This window comes from Lepisma saccharinum, chromosome 7 (genome assembly GCF_977018435.1).
Source record: "Lepisma saccharinum chromosome 7, izLepSacc3.1, whole genome shotgun sequence".
NCBI classification, from domain to species: Eukaryota; Metazoa; Arthropoda; class Insecta; order Zygentoma; family Lepismatidae; genus Lepisma; species Lepisma saccharinum.
Window position 1 is genome coordinate 22,587,750 of NC_139235.1, and position 13,298 is coordinate 22,601,047.

Genomic DNA, 13,298 nt, shown 5'->3' on the forward strand with positions numbered 1-13,298 from the left:
CTCTCCCCCTTTTTTGCGGAAATCTACATGGCATGCATACAGCTAGCGAGACGTCATAGTTTAGCTTCAGCAAGCATTCCAACTCCCCCTGGAAATGCCAGTGTTACACAACTGGAGTGGGAAATGTTTCACAGGGTTATTGCCAAAGTCTCTTTGCATGAACTAGTAAATCAGATATTTATTTTTGAGCACAGTGAACTCGTATTTAGTTTTACTAGTCATTTACAACTTGTGGGCATGATTCAATACTAAGAGGTTGACCGAGATGGAAGTATTCATTCCATAACAGCTGGTGACGTATCTACAACGTTTGAAATGAGTGTAAGTATGAGTGGCTTTTTCTCTGCAGAAAGTATATAACCTTTTATATTTGTATTAAGAAGTGCGAGAGCGGAACGTGAGTGATAGAGAGGTTGTTGTGTTGTCTATCAAGCCTTGAATTTAATTACATAATCTCAAGTTATATGTTGAATGTATCTATCGACACATATTCACATGGGAAGTTTTTGCATATTTTTGTCAGCACCAAAAAAAAGTCCTTTTTAAATGTAATGAACAAGCTGGGCCGGATTAACCTATGGGCAACTGGGGCAATTGCCCTGGGGCCTCCAACAAAAGGAAGCTGTGAAGGGCTTCCACCAAATGTATATTTTAACCAGCTGGTTATACTTGTGAAAAATTACATAAGAAGAAATAAAATAAAAAAACTTCAAAATTGTCGTATGTCTACACTGATCTGATTCAGTATTCTAAATGAACTTGTAGTGGCAACTCCATCACAAATTACATCTGCAGCTCGCTAGCTTGTGAACATCTACGAGGAGGATCTGGAACCCTCGCTAGAGAATGAGCTGATACAGTTTGCACACCTAGTAAGCAGTAGCAACAGGGTGCGAAATCACTACAGATTGAGGAAGGGAAGGAGCAGACCCACAGACACACACACTATATATATATATATATATATATATATACACCGTGCGTCCATTTCGATCTGCAGCCGAGAGATCGGGAGAAGCGTGGCGGGCGGCGCTGGCGGAGATGCCGACATTTGCGGCCTGAAATGCCCGCTTATTTTTATGGACATATGCAGACATTTATATAAATATTGCAAAACGAGCACTAACCTGTGTTATAAGAGTATGGTTTTAATTTTAGTAGCTTAGTTGCTGTATGTGCTGATGATTTTGACACTCCCATCTCCTGTGAAACACGGCGTAGAGGTTTGTTTGGATAACTTTCTAACGCTGCCCCAATTTCATCGAGTTCATCGAGGAAGCTCACGAAAACCATTGACTTTGAATGGTTGCGTCGGCAGCGTAATCTTGATACAGTGTTGCACATTCGAAACCTCCAAACGATCCCCATCGACACAAAACTCTTTCAAGGATATAAACTTAAGCAGGACGTTGCTGGTCAAAACTATGATTAAAATGTTTTATTATCTGTGACTCTTATCGTCACTTCCAAAGCGTATTTTTTCGTGTATATAATTGCAGAACTTGGATGAATTACAGATGATGAATTATAACCCAGGTTAGTGCTCGTTTTGCAATATTTATATAAATGTCTGGATATGTCCGTAAAAATAAGCGAGCATTACAGGCCGCAAATGTCGGCATCTCCGCCAGCGCCGCCCGCCACGCTTCTCCCGATCTCTCGGCTGCAGATCGAAATGGACGCACGGTATATATATATAATGGATAAAAGCAAGGAGGGCCAAAAGGGCTAAGTAAAAATCAAATAAGGTAAAAGGAAACACTCACCGGACAGTAGGAAAATTCAAAATTTTTGCTAATTTATAGCATCATCGGTGTGAGAAGAAACAGAAGACAGAACCGGAAGTTGGGGTCCTGCAGAGTTGCCAGGTCCCCATTGAAGAAGAAGCGGTGCGTAGAACAAAAAAAACACTGTTTCGTCACCAGGCTCGTCGTATACTGTGAGTGTGTAGGATGAGTTGGGAGGGAGGGCGGGAAGGTGGGTGAGGGTTGGGCATTACTGGGTGGCCTTGTTCAGGCCAGGTGGAGTGGTTGCACTCATGGCCGATATATAGGCCCTCTCCCATCTTTTGCAAACAGAGGTGTTGGCTGGTTGGGGTAGGAGGTGGATGATCGCTACCCGGAAGCAGTCGTTGAAACTGATGTTGTGGTGGTTGGTGTGGACGGCGACAGTGAAGTCCAGGTTGTGGGTGGAGGAGCGGTGGTTATTGATGCGGAGGTTGAGGGCCGTTGATGTTTCCCCCAGGTAAAAATCACCACAGATGTTGCAGGTGAGGATGTAGATAAGGTTTGAGGCATGGCAGGTCCCTTTGGGATGGAGGGTAAATTTGCCAGTGGCCGTGTGCACCTGGAGGGTGTGAGAAGTGATGAGGATGGGGCAGGTCTTGCACCTGGGTCGGTTGCATTTATGGGCAGGGGGGTGTTGGATGTGTGGTGAAGGAGTGTTGTGGACCAGGATGTTTTGGAGGTTAGGGGGGCATTTGAAAACCACCCTGGGTTTGTCGGGAAATATGTTTTTGGTTTCGGGATCACTGTGGAGGATTGGGAGAAGAGAGTGCAGTGTGTGCCTAATTTTGTTGAGGTGGGGATGATATTGGGTGATGAGTGCAGGTGGGTTGGTGGCAGCAGGTTTCTTGGTGGTAGTGGTATGTGAGGCAGCTCGTGATATTTGCTTGGTGACCAGGATGGAGGGATATCCACGGTTAACCAGGGCCTGGTGTAGGCGGAGGTTATAATTCTGGCGGGAGGTGGGTGAAGTGTTCAGGCGCTGTCCCCTGAGGGCCAGAGAGAATGGAATTGCTTTTTTGGTGTGGAACGGGTGGGAGCTGGAGAAGTGTAGGTATTGCATGTGGTTGGTGGGTTTTATGTGGATGGAGGTAGTCAGGTGTCCTCCCTCGATGTGCACGTCCACATCCAGGAAGTGATCTGGTTGGGGGAGTGTGTCCAGGTGAATTTTAGGGAACGGAAGTGGTTAAGTTGGTCCAGGAAGGCTGACAAGGATGGTTCTCCATGTGTCCAGAGCATGAAGATGTCGTCGATGAAGCGGAGCCAGAGGAGGGGTTGGAGGGGTTGGGTAGCCAAAAACTCTTGCTCAAGTTGGCCCATGAAGAGGTTTGCATAGGATGGGGCCATTCTGGTAGCCATGGCTGTACCTCGGATCTGTAGGAAATTTTGGTTTTCATTGCCTGTCATATCTGTGGGTCAGATGGTCCCGTACGTTCCGTGCAAAGTGGGGTGGCGCCCCATCATGCTGGAACCACATGTTTTGCCTAATGGCCAATGGCACATTTTCCAACATCTCGGGCAATGTCTCTTGGAGAAAAATCAGATAAGTACGACCTGTGAGATTGGTGGGAAGTACGTATGGGCCAATTAAACGACCGGCCAGTATTCCTGCCCAGACGTTGATGCCCATTCGCTGCTGGAACCCACGAGCTTTCGTTGCGAATGGGTTCTCTTCATCCCACACATGGCTGTTGCGGGAATTAAAAACACCCTCTCTGGTGAATTTTGCCTCATCCGTGAAGAGCACCAACTGTGGAAACTGAGGCGTATTCACGCAACGACGCACAAACCATGTGCAGAAGCGAACACGTGGTTCAAAATCTGTGGGACCCATGGCGTGCACCTTCTGGGGGTGATATGGGTGCAGTTGTTGATCATGAAGGACATTCCACACTACAGACTGAGATACACCAACATCCCGCGCTACGATTCGGGTACTCGTATTAGGGTCTTCGTGCACAGCATGAAGAATTGCCTCCTCCACCGCAGGCATGCGCCTCGTCCTTGGGGCACCTGTGTCCACTCTACTCACAACAAATGTTCCAGATTCACGAAGATGACGGTTCACTTTTTCGAATATGGTGTGTGATGGCGTCACACGTTCCGGGAAACGTTCCTGGTACATCGCACGGACAGCCCTTCCATTGCATCTCGCTTCCCTGTAAATGAACATCATGTCTGCATACTCCTCGAAACTGTATTGCACCATCGTGGGAGTTTTCACGTCCACACACACCCACAACGTCGTAATGTTCCCAGAAGATACGTCGTGTGTACGTACTCAACCAATGTGTCACGTCCAGCGCTCTCTCCATACAGTCTTGCAATACCCAGAGGGCGCAAGGGTCAACTTCGACCAGGGATAGCGAGTGACTCCTAGTATGACGTCAGCGCACACCTTCATGCATCACAGAGGCTACGAACGGGAAGGAACGTCAGTAAGTACGGGTTGGTCGCTCCCTTCCATGTCCTTCACGTGAGAACGTTAATGACTAACGTCGGACTCGCATGGGATACCTCTACACGCTCTGCAGTAATGTAGTACAGAACAATACGAACGTGTCCCAGCATTCGTGGGGCACGTGGATACGTATTTGGTGCTGCTCCTCAGAGAGCCGACTTCCGGCTGACCTTGTACTCCCGAGGTCCCGGGTTCAACGAATTTCCGGTGGGAGGGGGCACGTAGTGGTTCATATCGCAATTGTAATTGCACGTTGCGTTCCACGTAGCATGCACCTGTACATCCATCACTCCGTTTTGCGTACCATCTGGGATGCGCGACAGTCACTGTCCAAGCATGTTCCATTTGTCGCACTTCATGCGCTCCTCTGGGGACTCCCTCCATGTGTCACTTTTCGACCGTCCTGTGACAGCATGTTTTCCTTTGGGGATTCCCCTTGCGCATTACGAAAAGCGCCGCAATTTCAACGCCCTGATATTGTTTGGATACGACTTCCTCCACTTCCGCCAGAGCCGATCTTCGTATCTTTCGTGGTTCAGACGTTATTGCTCTTTGAAAGAGGTGTGAACAGATTTTCTCACGGCTCTGGCAGCCACACGGTGCAGTTTTCGTAATTTTGCCACATGGCACTTTCGGCTTGTTTTTCCTTCTAGATTCACCCCCCTAAGTTTGTAATGGGAGTTCGAAATCACCCTGTATACATACATACATACATACATACAAGGGTCGTTCAAGGTTGACCGGGACTTTTATTTCTGCAGAGGAAATAGGTAGCAGAAGAAACACCAAACTATGTCAGTTTTTCAAAGTATTCTCCGTGCGCGCCGAGGCACCGTTGCCATCGTTCTGGCAGCTCCCGAATTCCTTTGGCGTAGAAAGAACTTGGTTGTTGTCGTAGCCACTGGAGGACATGGCTCCGCAGTGCTTCGTCTGTCGTGAATTTCTTCCCTCCCAGATGGTCTTTAAGGGGTGCAAACAAATGATAATCACTGGGGGCTAAATCTGGACTGTAGGGGGGATGGGCCAGAACTTCCCAGTGCATGTCGGCCAGAGTTGTTGTTGTCACCCCAGGTCTTTTCTTGCGAATGGACTTTCGTACAGCACCACTCAACAATGTGGAGTAATACTGGGCATTAATCGTGCTCCCTTTGTCCAGAAAATTCACATGGATAACGCCCTTCATGTCCCAGAAGACACTTGCCATGATCTTTCCAGCGGACGGCTGCATTTTACTTTTCTTGGGGGGCAGGGAACCTTTACGCCGCCACTCCATGCTGCATCTTTTGGTCTCTAGGGTTGAATTGTGCAACCATGTTTCATCACACGTGATGATGGATTGCAACAATTCATCACCTTCTGCTCGAAACAGATTCAGAAGCTGTTCACAGAGCATCCTGCGTGTCCACTTCTGATCGAATGTCAGCTGGCGGGGAACCCACCTTGCACAGATTTTGCGGAAGCGTAAGTGGTCGTGAATGATTGTCTCAACACTCCCGACACTGATATTCACCTCGGCAGCAATATCCCGCACTGTTACTCGCTGGTTCTCAAGAATCATTTGCTCAACATGTGCGATATTCACTGGTGTGACTGCAGTCGGGCGAATGTGTCCATGCGCTTCATTTGTCACCAGCTCCCGTCCTTCGCGAAACTGCTCACACCATTCGTACACTCTTGTCCGCGACATCGTTTGTTCACCATACTGTGCTTGCAATCGTCTGAAAATCTCAGCAGGTTTCACTTTCGCCTTCACGAGAAATTTGATTACACACCGCTGCTTCACAGCCACAGACACACTGCTTGCCGCCATGTTTGCTGCAACTGCTGTGCATGCGCGAAATACGTCATGCAGGGTGCTAGTTACTCGCGAAGGAATACATTACGTCACCTGCACGTTTCATCATGATCCAGCTATTCATCGATCTTTTACGTACGAAAATCCGGGTCAACCTTGAACGACCCTTATATATATATATATATATATAATGTCATTAAATATATGTCAATTATCAAATAATTCAATTATATTATAATTATATATATTATATTACAAAACATTGATTGTCCTTCATTTAAAATTCGATTGCAAATTTAAGATATTACTACACTGCTAATGCTGTGAACAATGATTTGCGTGAGTAAGGGGAGTGGCCAAAATTAAGACACACAAGATAATGCCAACATAAAAATTACATCTAAAAGCTAAGAAGTATTTTATTTATATAATTAGCGGTAGTTGACGAAATGCGATGAGAAATGGAGAAGAAATAACAAATCGGACTAATTTCTGTGTTCTGGGGATTGCTGGGTTGATTGTACTTAGAGGCGAGGCTCTGTTGTTTAATCTTTGTGTGTGTTTTCGATATTATTCCCGTGAAGTATATTCGACTTTAAAACTATTTGTTTATCTTTTGTTGTTACAACAAAAATAATTCTCCCCCCTGGAAAGGTTTGGTGGGGGGTGGGAAATTTTAGGACAAGATCGTTGGTGGGGGGGAATTCCCCCTGTCCCCCCAGGATTTCGCACCCTGAGTAGCAATGTCAAACATCAGGAAGACATCCCAATGGAACTGTCTATGTATAATATTTTACATAAGGACACGTTCCGCAGTACATTTCCCAATGTCGAAATTCTCTTTAGAATGTATTTGGTCTTAATGGTAACAAACTGCAGTGGAGAAAGATCTTTCTCAAAGATGAAATTAGCGAAAAACAGTCTTTGTGCTGCCATGGGACAGGCTCACTTGTCCAATCTTTGTTTATTAAGCATTGAACATGAACTTCTTCATGAATTGGACTTCGATGATATAGTAGATGAATTTTCGGCAAAAAAGGCAAGAAAAGTGTGTCTACTATAAGTGTTAAGCCTTCGGGAATTTTCTTGAAGAAAGTGTGGTTACTCCAATGTCCACAAAGAACCTGTCGGTAATTGTCCAGTAGATGCACCATATTTACTCTTAATTGTAAATAATATCATTTATAATAAATTATGTACGTAAGTACAGTCTACTACTAAGTTCTGTTTCCATCTGAACCCCCCTGCATTTACTATATATTGTAGTTACGGTGTTCACTCTCATAATATACTGTAGACATTTAGACGCAGGATTTTAGTGCTGCTATAGAGATACAATTTTCGTCCTGTAACTTTATTTTTCTGCGCTATTCTCCCTGCAAACCTATCTGTGATATGTTCAATTGTGAATGACTACTGATTCTAAAATCAGGTCTACCATTTCAACTGCTGAAAATTGGTGGTTAACATATTGAGCTAATAAAGCTCCTAGTAAAAATAATTTAAAAAAATGAGGGGCTCCTACAAAACATTTTGCCCAGGGGCCTCCACAAACCTTGATACAGCCCTGTGAACAAGTATGGATTAGTATTATTGCGAAAGAATATTTATTGATAAATTTTGTACTGGATTAATTAATATTGCTGAAGACAGGGTCGGCTCTACCGTACATGCAACATGTGCATTTGCATGGGGCGGCAAAATGTATAAAAAATGGAAGCTGCATTATTTGAGGCAGTTTGGTCTTCTTGGGGCGGAGAAAATTCAAATTTAATCCATTTGAATATGCAGTATAAAGCAGAAACGGATAAGAAAAGCAAAGAGTAACTGCGAAAAAAAAAAAGCGGTGCCGAAAGTTTATCTTAGTTGTCCTCTTACAAAAGCAGCTATTATTGTTTTGTCTGTGAAAATGGTAAGCAACATCTACTGTGCATGTGCGGTGCCAAGTTATAAGGCTATCTATTGTTTGATTGTGCGCCAGTCTGCCAGTCCTTCGCCCCTGCCCCCTGTTATCAAGGTTTGAGTTAAACTGACGTGTCACATATGGTAGTCGGGTAGAGCAGCATTGTTCTTTGACATGTTGATCGCGAAAGGTGGTGATGATAGGTATTGCGGAATCACGCAAGATGCAATAGTAAGTACAAATCTCCGCTGTTTTTGTTGTTGCTGGTTGCACCTCATTTACGATCTTGACGGTGCAACAATAGTGCAGTTAGCATATGTCGTGTGTGAGAACACGCGTGCGTTTGAGTGTGACAATGTATTGAGAGACTTTTGTGCTGTCATTAAAACAACTGTTGATGTTGCATTTGTAATTGTAAACTAAGGTATGTCTGATAAAAGGGAAAAAAAAAACTCTCGGGTGCAGAATATCGTAAATGCAAACGAGAAAAAGAGCGCAATATAGAAAAAAAAAGTGGAACTTTGCACAAATTTCTGAAACTTGAGGCAAGCGATGTAGTGAAAGCCGAAGAATTCAAAACCGGTGATTCTGAACCTCGTGGCAGGTTGTTCTAATTGCGATCCTGATGATAATGGTGTATTTCAGCAAAAAAGTGAAACAGAATCTCCTTTTGTCGGTGCTCAGGATGTAGTGAAACTGTATGAAGAATATACAGATCCAGCAAAATGGAATCCACATTTGAGTGACACCGAAAGAGTAAGAGATCGTTAAAAAAGGCCCACCTGATTTTATTTTCCCTCGCAGCTCTAATGGTAGGAAATTTTCACCTGCACATTTCACTCGCGAATTAAGTAAAGGAACCCATTGACAGAACGTTTCTGGTTTTTTTAAAAAAAATTCTGTCTTCTGCTTATATTGTAAGTTGTTCTATAATAAAAAATTCTAACTCACAACTGAGGGCTACAATGATTGGGGACACTTGTATGAGTACAAAGTGAATAGTGTAATCATGAAGAAATCATAGTTTATGAGGCATACATAATTGTTCATACATAGTTTATTGTAAATAGTGATGAAGTGAAGATATGTTACTACATGTACAACGTTCTGGAAAATGTACATAATTATGTACAGTATAAATAGTCATGAAGAAATAGTGAAACAAAACGGGAGAGCTGAGAGTTCTGCAGTGAGTAAATGCAACAGATATTTTATTATTATTAGGCTTAAATATATATTATTTTTTTTTATTTATGAAAAACTTATCTTCTCACATTATGTATTCTTTCATTTTATTATGTTAAAAATTGGTTATACCTAGGGACATTGATTTTTCGCAATGCGCAAAATCGCGAAATGTGAAAAAAAGATGCAATTTTGAACATTCTGCATGTAACTACACCCCCATTGATGAAATATGCATGAGTTTTATTCCCGAAGTAATGCAAAATGTGTGCTTTTTCGCAAAATAACCGTGAAATATCATCAAATTAAGTAGAAAACATGCAAAAACCGGCAATCGACTTTGTGCGCACAAAACTGTTGATTTGTAACGAAACGTTTGCCTAAAGTTTCCTACCACTTGCAGCTGAAGAAAGTTTTATCTTCGATCACATCAGGAAGATGCTGCAAATTGGGATTTCCCATGCACATAATCTCAGTTCGAAAACTTCGCTCCCCGTCAAGCTGCATTCCTTTCTTCCCCTGAATGTCTACTCAACTTCCAGTTTCATTGAACTTGCTAGCTCTAGCAGCCATAAGATTAGTCTGTTCCCGCACATCAAGGGAAACAATGGTGTCATTTGTGTTCAGTAATGAATGAATTTTGTTCATCATGTGATTTTCAACATGTGTTTGTGTATGTGCAGTAGTGATTATTTTATTTGTTGGACAGCAAGGATATCCTTTAAATACATACAATGAATAAATCACTTGAGACTTGCAATTTAGAAATGAAGCGATTTTGTGTTGATCTCTTCTTTTTGGTTGAACAGCTAAGTACTTGTGTATGTGTACAGTATACAAAAATGAAGTAGTTTATCAATTTATAGCTCTTTTGTATGTTGTTTTCTTTCATAATGAAAAAGTGTGTGCCAATTTTTTTTCCCACCGCTGGTATATACCGCTGATCTAACATTTTATTTACCGCTCTCCTCAGTTTTTATTTACCATAAATTTGTCTCCCTAGTTATACCATGTGAAATTGCCATGGATAACAAGCTTAGTTGTTCATACATTACGTTTTCTTTGTATGTATTTTGGGGAGGGGGTGGCAAGAAGTAAAATTGCTCGGGGCGGCAAAATTCCTAGCGCCGGGGCTGGCTGGAGACATTTATATCAACTTACTGTTGTTGTTGGAACTTCTAATATACGTTGAGGTTATCAAAAAAAAAGAAAACATATGGATGAATGGGATGTTAAAATTATTAACGTTAAACTTGATTGACCAGTTTGTAATAAAAAACAGTTGTACAGTATTTTATGATTCAGTTAAGAATTTCTATTCAATTGCTGATATACTAGTTAATCTTAGGAAAGTGAGTGTGGTATGAATACGCTTATCTGCGGTTTCTCTGGGTATATGCAACTTGTCGAAAAGGGGAACTGGACGATTCCACAATATTTTCGACAAAGTTTGTGTTAATCCAGATTCAGCATTTGTGCAATTGGGTTCTTTCTTTCTTTTCTTTTGCTTCAGTCAGATCTCGGGTGTGTGTAGAATATTCCAATAATATATATATATATATATATATATATATATAACCTTTTGAACTGAGCACAGAGTACTCACCATCTGTTGATATTACTGTACATATTAGACTTTATAATTGCAGCTTCCAGGTTTACATTACATATATTTTTGGTCATTGCTACCTGCGTATAAGCAGATTCGAACCCAGATACAATAAATATTGAGACTGCACTTACCCATTACAATATTACCAATGTATCTCTTAAAAACAGATGCATGTTTGTAGCATTGAAAATGTCAATAATAAATACAAGCTATTCCAATGTGGGAACATCATATACAAATCAAAAGTTTGCAAAGTTGTACTTTGGTAACAAAACATTTGCACAAGATTTCTTCCTACATTTTCCATGAGAAAAATAACAATAACTTACAAGTGATCACTTGAGCGAATTATGTTTTACACTTCAAACTCGCTTCTGCATTCATTTCCAGTGATCATCCACAACTTGTAAAAAAACATAAATGGTGTAATAACTAATGGCTAGACACATATCATCTTAAATCTAAACTTTCAAACCCATCCGTTCTATCCCTGAAGGAAAGAAAAGGAGTAAGAGTTATGGAAGGAATAGTCAACATGCCGTATTTGTGGAAAGGTGTTCTCGTTTGCAAGCCCTGTAGAGTGAACAACAGGAGGTCATGAGGGAGGTTTTGTTGGTCACTTTTGTGGGAAACCACTCGTCATCTGATTCATGAGTAACAGTGCAGTGTGGCATGAAAGAAACAGGAGGTAGTTTTGCGAGAAGGAGGGTGCCTTCGGTAGATTTTACGGTAAACTTTCCATATCCGGAAAATGCCTGAAACTCGCTATTTATGTCACTTTCCATATTCCTACTTACGTATTCTGCATTGAGAAACATTGCTGAAGGTGGAATTTCGCTTTTTTTCATGGAAATAATCTATATTTTCGACGTATGAAGTCAGTTTTGTTAGTTTCTTTTCCCTTTCGGTAACACACTAAATGGCGGTCACAGTTTCACTACCGTAGTCAGCATGCAGTGTTTCCACCCCACTCCACCAAAAATACCTACATAACCCCACAAACCATTGATGCATAGCCCCACGAACCATTCATACATAGCCCCACAGACCATTTCCAGTAAGGTTAGGTTAGGTTGGGTCATGTTTAAGTTAGAATAGTTAAAAATTGATTTAGAAAAAAAAAATGTGTAGCCCCACACACCATTCTCGCATAGCCCAACAAACCATTGATACATAGCCCCACGAACCATTGACACATAGCCCCACAAACCTTTTGCGGAAACGTACCTTCTTCAGTTACAAAAACACGTGTTTGGAAACACTGACCGGGATTACGTCATCACACACAGGCAACATCAGGCTGGAAGGAAATGGATGCAACAGCTTTTGTGCATCCGTCACACATTTATATCGAAAAATACATGATTTACCAGCAAAATTCAATGAACGATGCAAGAAAACACTTCCCCGAACTTCCACAAGTCTAAAGAAACTGCATTCATTAAGTAATTTCTCATGTAATGTAAATTTTAAGAAATCAGTTTTCCGGATACGGAAAGTTTACCGATTTTACATCTCAGTGAACCATGTGCACCATTAAGTATTTAAGCAAACTCTGGAGAGAAAAAAATCACCTTACCTGAAAAGATGTGCTCCTAAGTTGCTAACAATCTCTTCGCTTTCTGGGAAAATGTCCAACGCCTGCTCATAGCAGTGGAAAAGGTCCTTGTACCTCTGCTGGGACTCCAACTGTTCACCCCAAGTACCTGAGAGTACATCAACAAAGTTGTATTGGGTGTACATACAAAGTCAGATAATATACAGATTCAACAGATATTCATTTATGCACAAACTAAATCCCACAGGGTAGCTGGGATGATAAAAAGCATACAAAATTTGTACACGAGCGAGTTTTGACACAACGATTGCTTAACCATTAGTGGGTGGGAACCGCTCCTGCCTCTACGGATGGGACTTTTCAAACTTGCTGCAATGTACAAAAAAAGTCTTAGCTTGAGAACTAATTGATTAAATTTTTATTTCTTCCCCAGATATGACAGGGTTTTTAGCGAGGGTGAAATTTATACATTGTACCTTCCAATATGTCCCGCACCATGGCCGTGCAGTTAAAGGCATGAGCCTTTGGGCTTGGGCTACAGGATGCACACAGGTTCATAGCAACTTTTCTCCTGAGAGTTCAGCCAGTGTGCAAAAACTGGTGGTCACCCACCATCGTGAGGAAATTGGGGACCTATGAATGAATAGCGTAAACCGGTCACGAAACTTACAACAATAACTGGGAGTTCCAAGTGATGACCACACATTAACCCGTAACTGGTTGGTAACATACTCTGCTGAGGTATGTGGGAGTGAGACTGGCAGTCGGCAGGGAGGCCTTGGCCTTGAAGAGCTATTGCAGCATGTGCCATTTATTTTTTCTGGGGGGATACCTCCCAATAATGAATGAAAATATGTAGCAGTGCTAAATTCCTACAACCATGGAAAATGACATTGAAAATGGCCACATACTTCTTAGGTAAAAATAACAACAATGTATAAGAAAAACAGTGCAGCCATTTTATGGAAAAAAAAATCTGGAAATTTGCTTCTAAAGTGAG

At 42.1% G+C, this 13,298-nt stretch overlaps 1 protein-coding gene across 2 annotated transcripts in view; it reads right to left on the reverse strand.

Moving 5' to 3' along the window:
* Positions 1-13,298, reverse strand: part of LOC145989766 (protein arginine N-methyltransferase 9-like) — an 82,519-nt gene that overhangs the window by 52,242 nt on the left and 16,979 nt on the right. For both annotated transcript variants that reach the window (XM_083125078.1, XM_083125077.1), the window contains exon 3: positions 12,320-12,446. In XM_083125078.1, coding sequence (XP_082981204.1) covers positions 12,320-12,446 — 127 coding nt within the window. The remainder of the gene's footprint in view (positions 1-12,319; positions 12,447-13,298) is intronic.